General features: G+C 41.9%; 1 protein-coding gene and 1 long non-coding RNA gene across 2 annotated transcripts in view; both read left to right on the top strand.

The window, feature by feature from the left end:
* The window catches only part of PLXND1 (plexin D1), a 157,314-nt gene extending 151,724 nt beyond the window's left edge, over window positions 1-5,590 (top strand). Inside the window, exon 36 of the mRNA XM_081183924.1 lies at window positions 2,911-5,590. Within this exon, the coding sequence (XP_081040050.1) occupies window positions 2,911-3,027 (117 nt within the window). The 3' untranslated portion in view covers window positions 3,028-5,590. The remainder of the gene's footprint in view (window positions 1-2,910) is intronic.
* A 2,090-nt stretch (window positions 5,591-7,680) lies between these two features.
* On the top strand, window positions 7,681-10,587 carry LOC308581771. Its single transcript, XR_014005274.1, has 3 exons — window positions 7,681-7,928; window positions 9,131-9,227; window positions 9,965-10,587. It is a non-coding gene; the product is annotated as an uncharacterized lncRNA (long non-coding RNA).
* The last annotated feature ends 2,539 nt before the right edge of the window (window positions 10,588-13,126 follow it).

Below are 13,126 nucleotides of genomic sequence, written 5' to 3'. Positions count from 1 at the left end.
CAGTACTGGGAAAGCTGGCCTTGTGGGGGAGCCACAGGCCAGAGGTTCCCTATCCCTGATCTAGATGCACAGTGAAGCCAGCCATATGACTGATTCACAAACTTAGTCCAGATACAGTAAGGCCATATCTCAGCATGCATTAATCAACTCTAAAAGGAGTTAATGACTTTTAATAATTCGCCTAGTGGATCGCAGGAAGCAGACCTTGCTCAGGCTTCCAGCTTTTGTGATTCTGTGCTGTGCCCTTAGGGTCCTAAGCATTAGGTGAAGGTGCTGAATTTATATTGCACAGCTTCTTGTTGTTGTTGTTGTTGTTGTTGTTGCTTCTTTTTCTAGCAGACCTGTGTTACTGCTGGTTAAAAAACACCAACCAACCATTGTCAAGCAGTTTGCTTCAAATGCCAGCTTTTTCTGTCTTAAACATCCACAAATGGGTTTTTAAAGGACAATGGAGCTCCCACACACACAAAAATAAACCTAGTGTAATTAGAGCACTTCTTAAATTAAAACCTTACTACCACCAACTGAAATTTCCACCCAGTTGCAATTCCTGCACATCAGAATTTCATAGCAAAGGTTGAGATATGTGATCAAAACTTTATCCAAAATAGGGAGATGTTGTTTTTATTCAGTTGGAAGCACACAACTGTTCAGCTGTGTACCAGAGAGTTATAATTTTATAGCATTTGTATCTAAGCACACCTGCTGTTGCTATGTTATTTGAACAATGACAAGGTTGGGCAGTGTGCAGGGTGACAATTTTGCCATCTTCCCACATTAAGAAGCCAAATGGGTAGAGAGCCCAAATCCCACTTGGGTTCGTGTTTGGGAAGAGGTTTGCTAGGTCCCTGCCCCTTTTTATGATATGATATGATATATGGTATGATATACTGGCACAATTTTCTGAACTTTGTCATAAATTATATGAAGACATCAGAGGCAACGTTTAAAGATAAAACAAATTCATTCAGGATATGGTATAATCCAAAAAATGAGAAGCAATCCGTACAAACAGAATGTCAAGCACAATGATGACAGGTGAGATTCATTGTGGATGTGAAACATATTGCACCTTGGAACAAGTAATTCTAATTATGTTTAGAAACAAACAGATCCTGGCGTTACTCTAACTGCTCAGGAGATAACCTTGCTTGTCACAATGTTAAATGGCCATTAACACACCAACTCAGAGAAACAGCAAACCCAAAGTCGCAAGTCCAGTACAGTGGTACCTGGCAAGATGAATGCCTCGCAAGACAGAAAACTCGCAAAACGAAAGGGTTTTTGGTTTTTTGAGTTGCTTCGCAAGACAATTTACCCTATGGGCTTGCTTTGCAAGACGGAAACGTCTTGCAAGTTTGTTTCCTTTTTCTTAAAACCGTTGATACAGTTGCGACTTGACTTCGAGGAGCAACTCATAGCACGCGGTGTGGTAGCCTTTTTGAGGTTTTTGAAGACTTTGGTGATTTTTGAAGCTTTTCCAAAACTTTCCCGACACCGTGCTTCGCAAGACGAAAAGAACCGCAAGACGAAAAAACTCGCGGAACGAATTAATTTCGTCTTGCGAGGCACCACTGTATATTAAAGAAAGTCATATTAGGGACATGTTTAGCAGTTACGTATTCACAAAGTTTAGTGGGTTTTGAGGGAATGATACCTCAAGAAGAGACTACATTACGTGGATATTAAAAACAACAAGCCTATCTTACAAGTCAATTAGGGCCAAAGCAATTTAATATGCAGTGATTTAAAACATCAGTATTTCAAACATATTGGGTGTTATTCAGGTAAGGAGTCTGCCAGCAGAAACCCTGCACAAGGACTTCCACTTGTGCAATGGCACTGTTCTTCCCTCCTCCCTCCCATGCACCCCAAAATTGGCTTGCAGGAGTCAGGAGAACCCCCAGAACAGCAGGCGGGGGGGGCAGGGAGAGAGAAGGGGTTGTTTAGTCTCGCAAGCTGAAATGCTTGCCCTGACAGAAGACTTGCATTAGTGAGACGTTGAATTCCTCCCTTGCCTAAGAGAGGTCATGCAAATTAATAATGCAAAACAATTGTATTAAACAAGTAAAACATGGTGTAGCTTTTCTAGAAAAATAGTAATAAGCATAAAATGTTTGGCAGACAGGGGGGCTGTTTTATTAAGTGACATAACTCACACACCTATGATTCAGTTCCTAAATGTATTCACTTATCATTGGCAAGAATCTGTATATCGCAATATGGGTGAAAGCTATGAGAACTACAGTATGAGGATGAAATTCAAATGCTTTGGGTAAAATCCATTAGTCATTCTCAGAGTAGACCCAGTGAAAGCAATTTATTTTAGTGGGTCTCCTCCAAGTGTGACTATCATTGGCAATGCAATACATCCAGGATTTGTAGAATCACAGTCTTCCATTACTTCTAGGAAACTGTGGTTTATGCTGTAATACAGGCATTCAAACCAGGGTTACAAACCCTGGTTTGCAATCTAGTGGCAGTATGCTGTTCACAAAATAGCAAGACGAGAGGCTGAGCTTAAACCGAGAACGATAGCTCTGTTACACAACACCCTTCCATAAAGAGCAGAGTATTTAGGAATTAGGGTGGTAAATGATGTGGAAGAGGGTAAAATGAGGGTGAATGGTGGAGAATCGAAATTATGGGAAATGTTGCCGTGAGAGAGGAGGGAATAGATGGACTTAAACAGATGTGTGATTTAGGCTCTTGAAATTATTTGGAAGGGAAACCATTATTTGTTGGAAGTCCTGCAACACTTTCCGGAGGATAAGCCCCATTAAACTCAGCGGCGCTTACTCCCGAGTAGATATGCATGGGATTGCACTGGCGGAATGCAAGGATCTCAAACCCTGCAATCTCAAATCTTGGTGTTGTTGTTTTTCTTTCTTTCAATCCCTCTTCTCACAGATAGTGAATGCGCTGGACTCCAACCCCACGACGAGGCGCACACAGCTGCAGCACAAATTTGAGCAAGTGATTGCACTCATGGAAGACAACATTTACGAATGCTGCAGCGAGGCATAGGTGGCAATCTGGACTTTGCTCCACGTCTAGAAGTGGCCTTCTCTACAGTGCACTGTCCTTTAGGGAACACCTTTTCAAAGTATCTGTGTGTGTCAGTATGCAGCCTGTTGTATGTATGTGATGATAAAGAAACCAACTTGATGGTGCGTCTGTCTGGCCAGCCTCCTTGAACCATCAGGCGACGGGAGGGTTTTGCCACCAAACAGCTTGAAATCCCTTATGTGATCTGCACTGCACAGCACCCATAATTTATTTGATTTTTCAGACAGAGGCACAATACTTGCGCCGCCAAATGTAGTAGTTCCTTCTGAAGAGCTCCTACTCGTATTCAAAGTGGCCGTCTTTCCTTTTATTCATTTTCCGAGAGAGACTCTTGTAAAGCAGAGCTCAGGGTATGGAAACAATGCTGAGGTGGTTTGGAGAAAGGCAGAGAGCCGTCTCGGGAAACACTGAATGAAGGTTTCAAAAGGCCCTTGGAGCAACAGGGGGACTCCCCACCCCCTGCAAAACAGTGCCCCCTCTCCCTTCTGTGTACTTTAAATATCAGGGAACCCATTTACTGTACACAGCCTGCTGCATTAGATGTATTTTGTGCCTTTTATTTTTGTACTGTACATGGAAACATAACCACATCTTCATCCGAGGCTGAAAAGAGGTGGGGAACTCACAGGCTAGACAATGCAGTTGCTTCCTAAGTAGTCATGAGACATGTGAAAGCACTTTATCCCCCAAACGGAAGTGGCTGTTACCTTGCTGGAGGGATCATTATTGTGTAGCAGACAATGTTGAAAAAGAACAAATCAGTGCAGCTGTTCCCGCTTCCCAAAGCTTCCCAGATGTTTATGCACACTGAACTGCAGTCGACAAATCCCCCTCTAAATGCCCATCTGTCTCCAGGAATAATTTTTCCCTAGAAGGAGAAAAATACATACACACATATATATACTTCGGGGGTCAAAGGGATGCACTTCCTTCTCTTTGTTCTGCCCCCTACAATTTTAGAGGGAATGTACAAAGCGGAACTCTTGGCTCACCATAAATCCACAATTGGCTTAATGCAAGACCACAGGTAGCTTCACAAAAGAAAAAAGAAAAAAAAGTGTCTGTTCCTGCTCCAACTTCTTGCATAAGGTAACATCCTTTAATGCAGTATCCTATATTTGCCAGCATCATTAAAGTATCATTTGGTTTTAAACATAAAGCCCCTTAACTGTTTCCCGTATGCCTTTACACTGACTACACTAGGAAGCATTATTTTTTCTCAACTGTGAGGAAGATACACAGTAGTCCTAGCTCTCTTGTCTCTTTCTCTTTCTTTCTTTCTTTCTTTCTTTCTCTCTCTCTCTCTCTCTCTCTCTCTCTCTCTCTCTCTCTGAATTCCTCTTTAGTATAATAGGTAGCTGCCTGAAGGCAATGGCTGTTGCATACAACAAAATCCAGATTTACCGTGAGCACTGAAGCCAGCTGATGCTGCTGACAATGCCAAGGTCACAAACTGCCAAATAATGCTTTTTTAAAAAAATACACTACCTCATCCACGGCAAGGTCTAAAGGGGAGTTGCCACAGTTTATGAGGCTAAGATTTGATCACTTGGGTAGGAACTGAGCAGTTTATTTTCCCCCATTGCAATATTGTTATGGGTGGTTATCCTTTGTCAAGTATATCAGAAATGCATAGTGTAGTATATTATGTGGGGAACCGACATGTCATGATGGATTTTATATATTGGTATATTAAAAGTACAGATTTTATCCAGTGCAAAAACAAAGAGGAATATAAGACATGAAAAAAGACAGAATTGCAGAAGATTAAGCTTACTGAGGAAATCTACATCTGTTTGCTGAGAAAGTGGCTGCAGAAGAGAAACTTTAAGGATGTAGCTGGGCTACATTTAACCTAGAAAGAAATTTTTTTTCCTTCAATTTTTTTTCCCTTTTCCTTTCTTTTTTGAACTGTGAAGAGCTGCCAGCTACACACATACAGAGAAGGCTGACTCAGGAATGTGAAAAGAGAGTCTGCTGGACCACCAGTTGTGGGGAGGAGGAGAGAGCTGAAGGAAAACAGAGACAGGATTAGAGATTTTTTCTAGCCCAGTCAGTGCAGACAGCTGTAATTTTGGAAAGCATCAGCACAGTTTCAGCACTTAATTGGGTTTGCAGAAAGCCACTGTCTGGACAGGCCACCAGGCCAGAGGGACCGATCTCTGTATCCCCCTCACATATTACTATATCCTGAGTGTTTGTGTGTGCGTGTGTGTGTGTGTGTGTGTGTGTGTGTGTGTGTGTGTATGCTCCAAGTAATGTGCTTGGCAGCATACGTGTATCATGGCATATGCTTTATTATTTAATTCTTTGTCCAAATATTTGCTACAACCATTGAAATGAATTGTCTACAAACTAGAATCTGAGGGTTGGTATTGTTGCCCAGAACCCAACTCCATTGTAATATATTTTTAATTCTGTCATGTTCTTTGTGGGTGTGTTTTTCCCCTACCTGCTGTTTAATGGAAGTGGCAGAATCTTTGGTGGGAAATATCTTTGTAATAAAACAAGGTGATCAAAATTAGTGTTGGAGTGTTTCCATTCATAAAACTTTGGGAAAGGAACAAAAGTCAACTGGAACGGCATGTGTCCAGCTTCAGTATGAAACTTCACTCACCCCCACGATGAAAGCCACTAAAAAGTATGTGGGAATATGTTGGTTTCTAAACTGGACTCTTAAGAAGAACCAACCCAGCTACCTGCTCCAGTCTTGAGGAAGAGGGCTTTGGGTTCTGATAGTACAAGACTGAATTGGAAATCTCTTAAACTGTAGGCTATTGGTCTGGGTAATTGGACCAAAGCAGGATTAGGCCGGTCTCTTGCCCGCCTCTTGCCTGCTTCCCTCAGTCCAGCAGAAGGGATCCTTAGAAGGCAGAGGTACCACTATCATGTGTAGAGGAATAGGCAAGCTCTGGGGCTCTCACCACCACTTGCCACGCTGTGTCTCCTTCCAGCTCCTATGCAAAAACCTGCCTAGAGGAACAGTCCTTGGTTTGATATCTCTACATCACTACATAGCAGATTCACTGATCAGTTCAGATTGCCTCTTGGGCTTCACTGTCTGCCACAACCAGGCACTGGGAGAATCCCTTGATAATTAAATCAAGGTGTGTGTTTCTTCTAGCCATGGAAAGGGGAATGTGCTTGGTAGATTGCCTTCTTCGGTGCCACTCTTAAAATTAGAGAGCTCTCAGGTTTGAACTTGAGGGTTTTATACCCTGTAGGCTCTCACGCCCACACTCCTTTAGCCTCCACAGCTCCCTTGCCTCTCCTCCTGTCCCTTGTAATCCACTCCCTATTCATTCTTCTGCTCTTTGTGAACCCTGAGACTTGACTAGCCTTCCTAGTGCTTCAGGCTCAACGTTTCACTTCTTGGCAACAGCCTGTTGCCTGCCCCCACTCAGATATCTGCCAGCGCCTCTTCTTGCTATCCTGTGCAGGTAAAGAATTTAACTGGCCATTTCCTTGTCTGGCAACTTGATTTAATAGTGCACCAACCACTGCACCCAATGAATTATGGGTTGTATAATTGATAGGCGTGAGAATTAACCATGGGCGATTTACCTACAGCTTATTCACCAAGGCTGAATTGGAGGAGAAAAATGACACTAGAAATCCCAAAGTTAGTGGTGGCATCTGGCAGAAAAACTCTTTAAGTGGTACAATATGCTTTTGATGGACAAAAGGCCACAGGGTTTTGGATCTAAAATTAGCTACCGGACTGGTCCAAGGTGGCTCCTTCAAGTCAAACTCCTTCAAGTACACAAAGCTACCCAAGAGATTTTGGTGCCCATTAAATAATCCTTTCTACAAGCATCACTCACTGTCCCTGGCAGGAAAAACAACAGCAGCAGCAACAACAACAACAACATGACTAATAAATTTGCTGCACTTCCGTGATATAAAAATGCCCAAGAAAGCCACTTCCTTGTACCTAATGGTAGGGCCAGCCTTGCTCAGAATAAAGTGAGAACAGCTCTCTTTTTTTTAATGTGGGAATTGCTACTCTCACTTCAATCACTGGATTTATGGAACATCATTCATCACCACTTCTTGAGATATTGGGGATTGTTAACTGAGAGGTGCAGATACACAATGGTCCATAGAGACTCAGTGCATTGTGATGACAACTTTATGGTCATCATTATGCCTTCAAACATGGGATAGAAGAGAGGATATTGTCCAGTGAAGTGGTTCATGTGGGAAAAGCGAAACCTGCTGAAATTCATTCCTTTGCACAAGTATTAAAGGTTTGGAGTCCTCTCCTCTGCATCTGGTCATCCTTAACAGACACATCAGTTTCTTTAGCAGACATGTTAGACAGATAAGCTTCCACCCGTTTATTTTACACCAGAAATGATAATCTTGTTTGGGTGTCCAGCTGTGTAGAAATGATGGTGTGGAGGAGGAATGCACCAGCTGACCTTAGTCCTGCCGTGGTGTTCAAGGGTCCATTTTGCGACAGCAGGCTTCTGTATGCACCTTGGAGAGATGAAGGGTAGGAGTAATTCACATGGCAGTCTCTGCTCAGGCTTTCAGCCTCATGGAACTCTTGAGCATGTGAAGCAGAGTCAGCAGCCATCATATTGATCTTCTCCCCCTGCAAGCAGAGGAGATACAATTGCCATCTTCAAATAGCTCAAGGGCTGTCACATGGAGGATGCTGCAGGCTTGTTTTCTCCTGCTCAGGAGGGTAGGACACGAACCAATTCAAGTGACAAGAAGGGAGATTATGACTAAAATCAGAAAGAACTTTCCGACAGTAAGAGCTGTTTGACAGTGGAACAGACTCCCACGAGAGGTGGTGGTCTCTCCTTCCTTGGAAGTTTTCAAGCAGAGGTTGGATGGCCATCTGCCAAGTATGATTTCGTTGAGATGCCTACATCACAGGTGGGTAGACTAGATGACACTTGGAGGGCATTCCTTGGGGGGGGATAACATTTTACTGATTTTCCAAAAATAACAAACGTAAAAACAATACAAAAACAAAACAAAACAAAACAAATTGACTTCCCTCTAATCCAGGCATCCCCAACCTTTGGCCCTCCAGATGTTTTGGACTACAATTCCCATCATCCCTGACTACTGGTACTGTTAGCTAGGGATCATGGGAGTTGTAGGCCAAAACATCTGGAGAGCCGCAGGTTGGGGATGCCTGCTCTAATCTCTTCCTTGGTTCTATTATGTATCAACATACTGCATGTCTATTGTTAAACTTTTAACCTATTTAAATCCCTATTCATTCATAACAAAATTACAAGTACGGTAATCTTGAAACCCTGCTAATGTAGTAACCTGTGTACATTGCTTCTGTATACAGTATATGCAATAAACATCTTCCATTCTTCTAAATTCATTGTCGTCTTTTCCTCTTAATTTCATAATCAATTCAGCATATTAATTTATTTAACTTGCCAATCTTCTTTAGATGGGACACCTTCTTCTTTCCAATGTTGTGCTAATAAGGTCCGTGCAGCTGTTGCATACATAAACAAGTTCTCTTGTGATTTTAATAGGTCCACTCCTATAATACCTAATAAGAAAGCTTCTGGTTTTTTGAAAAAGGTTGTTTTAAACATTAAAAGGTTGTTTTAAACATCATCATTTCTCAATATTTATTTATAATTTTAAAGTCCCACCACATGTGGAAAAATGTTCCCTCTGTTACTTTACATTTCCAACACTTGCTTTCCTTAGTTTTATACATTTTTGCTAATTTAACTGGAGTTAAATGCCATCTATACATCATTTTCATATAATTTTCTTTAATTGCCACACATGCTGTAAATTTTATATCATTCTTCCATAGTTTTCCCCATTCTGCCATCTGAATATTATGTCCCACATCTTGTTCCCATTTAATCATAACTGATTTGACCCCTTCATCTTTCATTTCCCATTCCAGCAGCAGACTGTACATTTTAGATATTAATTTCACATCATTTTCTATTATTTCTCTCTGAAAGGTTGAAATTTCACACCAAAGCCTATCTTTTTATCATTCTTAAATATTTCATTTAACTGAAAATATTGTAACCAATCTGTTATGTTCTCTTGCAAGGCATTCCAACTCTATGATTCTATGATTTCTCCCAGGTTGAACACTCCTGAACTATTGCAACGAAAAAGTAGGATGAGAAGGACATCCAGCAAAGTAGGTCTGTGTAGCTTCACCTATGTATATGTCAATACTTTGATGCTATAAAGCACAAACAGCTGGCTAAAATACTGAAGAGGTCACATAGATCATCTCCGGTTGCTGTTATTACAATCTGATTGCCTAAAGAGAATACAATCCTCAGTCCAATTAAACCGGCATCAACCAAGATACTGAGCCAGCTTGCAGACAAGGAAAACAATTTCACTCAACTCTCGCTTGAACCCTAGCTGGGGCAAACCACAATCAGTCTGTAAAGATGGCAGTTATATGTGGATACCGACAGCCATCGCCTTTCAGAAATCCCAGCAGGTGGGAGGTCTCCATCTCCCCCCTTTCCACTTTTTAACATCTCTCCAAAGGAGCACTGATCTTTGACTAGGGAAGCATGGGTTGAAAACTCTTCTTTTTCCTGATACTGATTGAATAGCCTTAAGTTACGCGCAGCTAATGATTTCATTATTGTAACCTGGTGTTTTTTTTATTCCTCTCTTCCTGTAGGGTGCTCAAGACAAGGCACTGATTGTTATTTTCACAACAATACTGTGAGGTAGGTTAGACACAGCAAACCGCCCAAGGTTACTCAGCATGCTTTGTGGCTGAGTGGCAATTCTAACCCAGGTTTCATGAGTTATGGGTCAAAATGTCTGTATACACGGTTAAATGTGACATGTATTTCTTTTTAACAATTGCTGATGAATGCTGAGTTTATCTTTTTTCTCTCTCGTTTTTCTTTAGCAAATAGCAGGTGCAAGGAGTGGCACTAGGATCAGAACGCCAGCAGGCAGAGAGAGGGAGCTTGACCATTTCCCAGTCTGCTTCCACCCCCACGCCCCATGAAACTGCTATTTACATGGGTGCCAATGGAAATTTCCATACCACAGGCACTTCTTCAGAACTATTGCAGGGCTAAACTCACTCTCTTTGCCCACCACACAACTGTGACTGTGTCAAAGATACAGATAGCATATCATATTCAATCACAAATGTTGAAAAGAAGATGCAGCATTTTATTCCTGTAATGACATGCCCTAGCTTGGTCCTAACTCCCGGTCCTAAACTCTGAGCCCTGTAGGCACAACTCCACACTGACTCTGCCAGTTGCATGCTTATTGTAAGTGTTTGTAGTCCGATTCATCATTGCATTAAATGGGGGCCTACCTGTAAAGCTTATGCCAGATCTATTCCTTGAGCCAGACCAGGGTTACACAATACTCCAGGCTAAGTACATTTAAGGGCTTATCCACACTTATGACTCCTCCAAATTGACCGATTGAGCTTTAAGAGCGGGTTTTCACTGGGAAAGCTCCAGGGCAAAAAAGAAAAAGAAAAGCTCTGATAAGGAGCTTTTAAATGCGGACTTGTGCCTGGAAAGAGACAAGGGCAGATCTACTATGAAACTAATGAAGTTTAAGCTTCAGGGCTCCTAATCCCAGAAGGGCCCCATAAGCGACTTTAGTCCACCTCGCATTAAAAAAGATTGCTTTTTAAAGCGCATCTCACATTTTCCTACTTTTCATGCTCCACATAGAATAGATGGAAGGGACCACAAGGTCTCATGCTCTACCAACTAAGCTATAACTCGAAAACTATAAGGCACGTGGATTTTTTTATTCACACCAGTGTTTTTGACATGTGAGATAAGCCAGTACAGTGGTGCCCCGCAAGACGAATGCCTCGCAAGACGGAAAACTCGCTAGACGAAAGAGTTTTCCGTTTTTGAGGTGCTTCGCAAAACGAATCTCCTGTGGGCTTGCTTCGCAAGACGAAAATGTCTTGCGAGTTCCTGCGGGGGGTTTTTTCTCCCCCCCTTTTTCTAAGCCACTAAGCCGCTTATCAGCTGATCCGCTAAGCCGATAAGCCACTAAAAGCCGCTAATAGCGCTAATAGCGCTAATCCGCTAATCCGTCAATGGGCTTGCTTCGCAAGACGAAAAAACCGCTAGACGAAGAGAATCACAGAACAGCAATTTTAATCAAAATCTATGATGTAGTTGCTGATTTTAAAAAATGTGATTTGTCGTGGAACAAATCCACTGAAGAAGGCAACTGTGGTTACCCAGACCTCACTGCTGGTTGCAAAGCCCCCCCCCCCCGCCCCAGAAAAAAGTGTAGCTCCGCCACTCAGCAGACCAAAGCACAAGTGTAGATAAGCTGTGTCTGTAACCAAGGAAAAAACTCTAAAACCTGTCCATCTAATAAGCATATCCTAAGACCAGGTTCTTATTTCTAAGAGTCCCGGGCCTCTGAACACAGCACTAACACTTAGGATTTTTGTGAAGAGCAGTGCCTCAGTTACTTTCAGAGAGGTAGCTGTGCTGCTCTGTGGCAGCAAAAACAAGGAAAGTTTTTGAAGCACCTCATGCCATCATAAATTGGTTAGTTTAAAGCTTTCACTGATTACAGTCCACTTCAGATGCATGAAATGAGATGTCGTCTGACGAAGCAGACTTCAGTCCACCAAAGCTTTTGCCATCATAAATTTATTAGCCTTTGAGGTGCTAAAAACACATTAATTACTGAAAATATATGGACTGCCAACCACCCAGAGCAGCTTCACAGGTCAACATGGAGCAGACACAGTGATAGTGGAGAAGTATGTTGCTCTCCTCGCTACCAAGTAGGCTCAAAAATGAGCAGCAGCTTCCGCTTACTCTGTTTTCTGTCCCTTAAACTCCAGCCATTTCCCCATACATTTAGTTGCCTCCAGCTCCTCTGAGGAACGAGTCAGATACTACAGTCTGGGTGACGTCATCGGCATATGTAGTCGCAGGCTCTGCTCTCTATAGTCCTGAAATTTCATTTCCTCAGAGACCCACTGAAGGCCTAGTCTGAGCATTTCTTAGAAGGCTGTTAGACTTCTAATTTTAATTAAAAACAGGTTATGCAGCTGGGGGAATGAACATGGAGGTATTTTAGATAGTACCTGTTTAAAATATATTTCAAACTCTAGGTTTTGTTTGCATAATAAATTATTTCAAAAAAAACATTAAAAAAATTATTACAACGAAACATTAAATACCGTTTCCCATATCAATTGTCAGATAATAGTACACATAGATGCATCAATAAACCATACAAAATGTATAGTCGCATCAGGGACATACACACAAGCAAATCACAAGCAGAATCCCACCTCTCCCAGATTCAACTGATGTACCTAATTCAGAGACTTATGTTGCCTACTTTACTTCCTGAATAATAATAAAAAAAACTACAGATGGCTTTATTTCTCATTTTATGGGGGAAAGTCCATTTTTCGAATGGAGTTTGTTGTACCATTAACTCCATTCATAGTGGGTGTCTACATGCACAGCCTGAAGGACCGCTCAGTCTGCAGAGCATGATAGTGTAACCTCAAAGTCATGGGTTCAAGCCCCACATGGGGCAAAACAATTCCTGCATTTCAGGGGATTGGCTTAAATGACCCTTGTGTTCCCTTCCAACACTACAATTATATGATTCTAATAAAAAAAAGAGTGCTCTACATTGTTGAGAGCCCCTTTTTCCTCTGCGGTACTTAGTGATGGGGCATTTGCACTGTTAAGGTTTGTTCATGTATGAGTTCATGTGTACCCCTGGGCTTCTCTACAGTGAATTAATGTTGGCTGAATATTTAAAATCACACTGTTAAAAAGGATGTTTTGTATGTGGCATTAGATCTGCAAAGATCCATACACATACACTCGTGCATGTGTGGACCAGTCATGGATATTTTTCCACCTGCAGCAAAACTGCCGATCGCACAGACTGGAAACAGAGAAGAGGCAGGGAGAGAAAAGCTGAAATTCTGCCTTTCTCAACAAGTTAAGTACATTGCTTTGACCTACTCAACTGTATATCATTCCTATTAACTATCTAGAAGCTCGAGCTGTAACGTCGCACAGACTACTGGAGTAAG

The sequence above is a fragment of the Podarcis bocagei genome (assembly GCF_964188305.1).
Source record: "Podarcis bocagei genome assembly, chromosome: 2".
NCBI classification, from domain to species: domain Eukaryota; kingdom Metazoa; phylum Chordata; class Lepidosauria; order Squamata; family Lacertidae; genus Podarcis; species Podarcis bocagei.
Note: the sequence above shows the minus strand (reverse complement) of the source record. Positions and strands in the feature narration are given on the sequence as shown.